Here is a 6,294-nt window from a genome sequence, read left to right as displayed (position 1 = left end):
TTGACTCTCCTCGTTTGTATATAATGACGATTTCTTTCATCACCACATGAGAGATTAAAGGGAAATAAACAGCAGCTTTGAAGAGCAAACATTCAGATATTTATCGAGTTTTCAGGCCAAACATCGATATTTTTCACTCCGCTGGCTCTGAATGTTGGCGCTTCCTTCTTATTTTACACGTGTTGTACAGGTTTGTGTTTACAGCCCCGTGCATTTTATGAGACTCCTCGTGCTGCCAGCAGGCGGCGCGCGGTCGCGGTTTCACGTCATTGAGGAGACTGAACGCGTGTAGGCTGGCGTTTATCGATGGTCTCCGATAACAGACGAAAACGAGGTGTCGATGAGACGGTTAGGAGTCACGTGACTCTGCGGGACGTCACTGAGCATCACTTCGTTAAGGAGCAGCACGAGGACAGACGCAAGCTTCACCTGAGGACAGCAGGCAGCGCGTGCAGGTACAGAGACATACACTTACTGCAAATACACTGTAGTGCTGCCAGGTTTATTAGACAGAGTACTTCATTCTGCTGTAATAGCATTAAAGTCACTTGGTGTACTTCAAATATTCTGAGTGTACTTTCAGTTCACGTAGTACTGCAGTATACATAGTACTGTACAGAGAGGTTACTGATGAAGAACCAGTATTATTGATCGAGTTATTAATCCAGTCGATCGATCAGCGGGACACACAGCTGATCGAAATATTCGTTTAAAGTGAGTCAGTCGGTGATGAAGAGGAGGATGAGAACAAAGAGCATCAAATATTCACACTGAACCTCAAGTGCAGCCTTGTCCCTGGGCTCTTTGTTCCTGTTTCTCTAGTGACTCTGAAACACGCCAAAGATAACGCAGTGTGACATAGAGCTGTCAGCAGAAGAAGAAACAGCTCTTCTTGTAGTATGTGTAAGAGTAATAACAGAAGATAGTTGATTGGTTAATAATGTAACAATAACTGTAGTACTGAGTACTTGTGTATTTTTACTGCAGTAACAAATGAGTACTTTAATGTACACTTTAAACTTGCCGTGCACTTAGAGTACTAATAGTGCATTGTACACAGTACTTCTGCAGCTCTCCTTTGAAGTACTGTTACAATGACTTTATGTGTGAACTGATGAGGGATCAGTATGGAGGTGAAGTTATCGATCGCCATTTCAAGTATGTATTCCTGTGTCAGGTGTGTAAAGGGGAGGAATCAGCTGAGACCTCTGATTGATGGATTCTGATTGCACATTTCAGACTCATTATATTCCCGGAGGAGGAAGAGGAGGATCATTTCAGGTAAACTGTCTTCTCTGAGTACATTGCACTCTGTGGAGTGCTCAGATTGAAACCACAGAAAAAGAAAGCTTACCTAGCCAGACCCAGAGATGCGTGGTTTCCATGCGCCGATGAGGTGAGGTTTCAGCATGACAGACGTGAGAACCATTATTGTGGCAAGGTTTCCTGCAGCAGTTTCCTGTGCAGGCTCACTTCAGACAGGAAGTCATCTCATAATCGTGATCGGTCAGCCTGATGACCAATCGATCAGGTGGTATAAAGGTCAGAGGAAGCTAACAGTGTCTGACTGCGCCCACAGGAAAGATTCAGGTCGCTGATGAACTCGCTGATGAGTTTATAAACAGCGAGCACAAAAAACCCCTTTAAGACCCTTTAAGAACCCTTTAAGATTTAAAAAAACAACGTGTGAACACCTAGAAACAGATTCAACCTCTGACGATGTCTTGTATGAATTGACATGACTTTATTTCATGACCTCGGAGGAACTTTTCCTTTTTTTAATGAACATGAGCAAATCATGAAAATCTGCATACTTGAGGCTGGAGAGCATAAATAAATAGTCCCAGACCTGGATCTGGAACAGGTCGGCTCACCTTAAAGTGAATTCATTACCTCCTGATAACAGCTCAGTCCTGATACAAGTCCAGAAATCCCAAATTTACCTGCAGGCAGCTGGTGATCCAGCTTTCAGAATTTAGATGGTTAAAAGCTCCTTTACGACACTGAAGGTTTTTGACTTTAGAAGGAAGGGGAAGTGAAATTTACTTTACAGTCTCAAATTCTTTCAGGGTTTAGTTTATTTTAATCTCATTTAACAGATTTCTGATCACCTGGTTTATTCTTGCTTTGCGGCGCTCACCAGTATGGCTTTAACTCTTTGTCACAGATCAGCCACTCAGCCTGCGCTCGTCTGTGAGGGGAAAGTTCTTTTCATTCAAGTATGTAGTGATGAATAAATCAAGTTTCAGAATAAGAGTGTGGGTGAGATGTGAGAGCTCAGACCTTTTTTTAATGATCGAGCTGTTTTTGGCCTCATTTGGTGTTAAAATCATGCAGAAACCAAAAGGCCTGTGTTCTTTATCCCCACTCTCTCCATTGAAGGTCATTATTCAGGGCTGTGCCAGGTGTTATATGAATTGTGCAGCCCACATACAGCAGCTGAAAACCTCCTCTCAGACCGCCGTTTGATTGACACCTTCAGGTGCTTTTTCAGCGTGACACTGATCAGAGCAGCTCTCGCTGCTGAGCATGCTCAGCTGGGTCGGATTCTGCTGCCGTCTCCATGGATCCTGTCTGACCTTCTTGTGTGATTCCTTTCTCTGTGCTTTAAGTTACGTTTTTATTTATGCTGATATCAGTCTTTGAGATACAGCCAAAGACTCTGATTGGCTGTATCTCTCTGCAGATGATTAGCCCTGGGCTCTGATTGGTTGTCTCTCCCCGCAGACATCATGCTGGCAGTCACCGAAATGGTGACCCAGACGACCAATCGAAGTGACCTGAACTGCACGCTGCCGCATGATGAGGGCCGCCTACCGCTGGTGCTGCTGTACAGCGCCGTGCTGCTGGTCGGTCTGCCCGCCAACCTGTTGACAGTCCTCCTCACGGGGTTGCAGGTGCGCAGGAAGAATGTGCTGGGCGTGTACCTGTGCAGCCTGTCGGTCTGTGACCTTACCTACCTGGGGACGCTGCCGCTGTGGGCGATCTACGTGAACAGCGGTCACAGGTGGCCATGGTCGTCAGCGTTCTGCAAGCTGACGGGCTACATCTTCTTCAACAACATGTACATCAGCATCTTCCTGCTTTGCTGTGTCTCCTTCGACCGCTGTGTCGCCGTTGTCTACAGCCTGGAGTCCCGTGGCCTGCGACGGCAACGCCACGCCGCCTTTGTCGTTCTCGCTATCATCCTGGTGGTGGCCATCGGACACGCCCCTGTCTTCACCATGAAGGAGGGCGCCACAGAGGGTTCGCATCACTGCTTCGAGCCGAGTCAGAGCAGCGCGATGGTGACAGGGTTTTACTACGCTCGCTTCGTCATCGGCTTCCTGCTCCCGCTGCTGTTGCTGGTGGTCACCAACCGCGGCATCCTGGCTAATGTGCAGCGCAGCACAGGGCTGCAGTCGGCACAAAAACGCCGTGTCCGGCAGTTGGCCGTGGGTGTGGTGGTTCTGTTCCTGGTGTGCTTTGCCCCATACCACATCATCCTACTGGTCCGAGGCATCATCTTCCACTTCCCGTGGCTTGACAACTGCTCGTTTCAGAAGGCCATGTACACACCCTACACCATATCGCTGGGCCTGTCCACCATCAACAGCGCTGTCAACCCAATCCTGTACGTCTTGTCAAGCAACAACATTCGAAAGGATCTACGGCGAGGACTTGCACAGGTCTGTGGCAGAGTGCTGGTGAGAACTCCGTCCAACACCAGCCAAAACAAAATCCAGCCGATCAACAACTCTTTAGAGCTCAACACGGGCAGTGAGAGGCTGGCAGCAGGAAAACCACCCGGGACCTGAGGTAGCGGTTCCCCAACACTGCAGTGTCCTGAGGTGACCGCAGAGGGCCAGGACCAAGAACCGGGGGGCTTTGAGTGCTACGCATGCACAGAAAAACAAAAACAGAAATGTTTGGAACAAGAACTTTAGAGACAGAAGCTAGAGTAAAGAAGGTGACACAAACACGAGGACTTGAATAAGGCCTGAGAGACGTTGATCTGTGATGTTGCAGTGCTCTGTGTGCACTGCTGTGTTGCACACTGTCAGCCTCCCTGCTGCCACGTGTTAGACTGAAACAGCAGCATCGTACCTGATGGCCGAACACCTAGTGCGTGGCCACTCCCGCAGACACAGAAACATGTAACTGCATCTCAAACATTCACACCTGCAGGGTGTGAATGTTTTTACTGTAGCACTTCAACCGGACAGACAGGTGACCTCACATTATTGTTTTCTCTGAACCGTAGCTACATCACACACCTGGTCTCACAGTTTTTAAACTGTATTCAGTGAATGGCTAATGTCTTCTGTCATCATTAAAAAATGTAAATTTTTCATTTTCACTCATGTGGACTTTTTTAAAGCAATTTGACTGAAATGTAACCGTGATCAGTTTCCAGTAGCAGGACACAGACAGAAATTTGCATAGTAAAGAAATTAGAATATAAAAAAGGGGGGAAAGAGAATGTGAATAGAAGCATAAGGATAAATATAGCATATATACACATATATAAATACAGAATATATAAATAGGCAGTGAAAAATACTCATTAATGAGATGTAGCAGCCAATTGTCTATTGCACTTTTCGACTATTGTGCAAACACTACAGCTTAGTTGTCCCCCCCCATATAACCATCGTATGATCACGTGACCTAAACCACCTCCATTTCCTCAATCAGATAACGAGAGTATCAGAGAACCTGGAGAATAATAACCCAATGCTGGAAGCATAAAACTACAACACCCAGAAGACGGACTACAAAATGCTGACATTACAGTTTTGTTTTTTTTAAGAACAACTTTATTTATACAGAACACATGTCAGCGTCCACGCTAGGAAAAGTTTACAGAGCGCAACATTAAAACACATTAACATTAACAGAACCACATTAGAAATGAATAAAGATAATAAAAACAGAAAGCTGTGAGTCCCACTGAAGGCTCCACCTACCCTGACCTCTGACAACTAAGAGAGTGAACAGTATTGTGTCCAAAAAGAAGCTCAGATAAACAGAATTATAAGCTTCAGGTGCGTCAGGCATTTATCAACAAATCTGAGTTGCTGATAGTTTTTTCTTTTTTAATCTGATGGAGTGCTACTATGAATTATGGGATGGAATCGTCTCATCGTCATCACCTCTTCACTGATTGGCTGTGATCACCCACAAACTAACTAAAAATAAAATGGAATCACTTCCTGTTTAATCTGATGGCTGGTGACAGTGAAGTTTATTTTGTAGTTTTAATATTCAGGAACTTTATTTTCTGTCACATTGAGACTTTTCAGGGTCACAGATAAGGTGAGAGTGGATGGCAAGTTGGATGTGCCTTACATCAGTGATCACAAAGATAATTCTATGAAGAACTCAACAAAAAGCACGAGAGAGGGTTCATCAAGAGGTGAACACACAGGAAGTCGACTGCTTCAGAGCAGCATGCGTCTGTGGTTAACACTGTGCATGTGCATGGAGGCATTTGAGTGGAAACAGGAAGCCGCAGAGAGTGCGAGACTGCAGAAAAGAAGAAGTCCCAAGAAAATTCAGCAGGTGTGCGAGCAGCTGCTCCTGCCAGACAAGAGTTGAGAGGGGAAAAAAAAGGACTATTAGAGTGAGGCTCACCTGAGACGCACCTACGTGCAGTCCGCAGGTGATTCAGCTTTTTATTTGTAAACGTCCAGTAAACTCAAACTTTGTGACGTGAATAAACAGATGTGATGCCAGAGGCAGGCTCGAGCTCCAGGTTCATCACGCCATTGTAGAGGGAGCAGCAGGAAGTCTGACCTCATTCCTGCTCTGCTGTGATTGGGTCTGTTGTTGCACTTCTGCCTCTGAGACGCTTTGATTGGCCGAGCTCCTGGAAGGCAAATGCTCAGCCTCATTAATGTTTAAGCAGCCTGTCAGACAGCACCCAGGGGAAATGAATCATTGAAGCTGACCTGAATAAGAACAGCAGCACCCATGGAGCAATTAACCAGAGTCAGAATTAACAGGAAGGTGGAGCTTTTCGGCTGATGCTCCTGTTGATCAGGCCAATCACCTGTCTGTAAACACATACCTGAGATCTACTCTTTAAACGTAGTCAGTTTGGCCCGAACCTGCTTCCACTCAGATCACAGGTTATGTCCAAACCCCGGAATCAGGCCAATCACCTGTCTGTAAACACATACCTGAGAACTCTGTTTCCATGGTAACTCATTAGGTTGCTTGTTGATCGCTCTAAGAAAGAACTGCATACACACGTGTGCAGGTTTGCCTTTAATGACTTTGGTTTTATTTTGTATCAGAGGTGTCAAACAT

At 45.8% G+C, this 6,294-nt stretch overlaps 1 protein-coding gene across 2 annotated transcripts; it reads left to right on the top strand.

The window, feature by feature from the left end:
- Positions 1-276: 276 nt before the first annotated feature.
- On the top strand, positions 277-4,314 carry gpr132b (G protein-coupled receptor 132b). Of its 2 annotated transcripts, none has more exons than XM_080882517.1 (3): positions 277-455; positions 1,178-1,281; positions 2,728-4,314. In XM_080882517.1, exon 3 carries the CDS (start codon positions 2,733-2,735, stop codon positions 3,795-3,797), a length of 1,065 nt encoding a protein of 354 aa, XP_080738643.1. In that variant the 5' UTR covers positions 277-455; positions 1,178-1,281; positions 2,728-2,732; the 3' UTR covers positions 3,798-4,314. The 2 variants fall into 2 exon arrangements, with proteins under 2 accessions (XP_080738643.1, XP_080738642.1); XM_080882516.1 differs by having other exon boundaries at positions 278-455; positions 1,240-1,281.
- Positions 4,315-6,294: the final 1,980 nt, after the last annotated feature.

Source organism: Rhamphochromis sp. 'chilingali' (genome assembly GCF_963969265.1).
Source record: "Rhamphochromis sp. 'chilingali' genome assembly, chromosome: 5".
NCBI classification, from domain to species: Eukaryota; Metazoa; Chordata; class Actinopteri; order Cichliformes; family Cichlidae; genus Rhamphochromis; species Rhamphochromis sp. 'chilingali'.
This window is presented reverse-complemented; position numbering and strand designations above follow the sequence as displayed.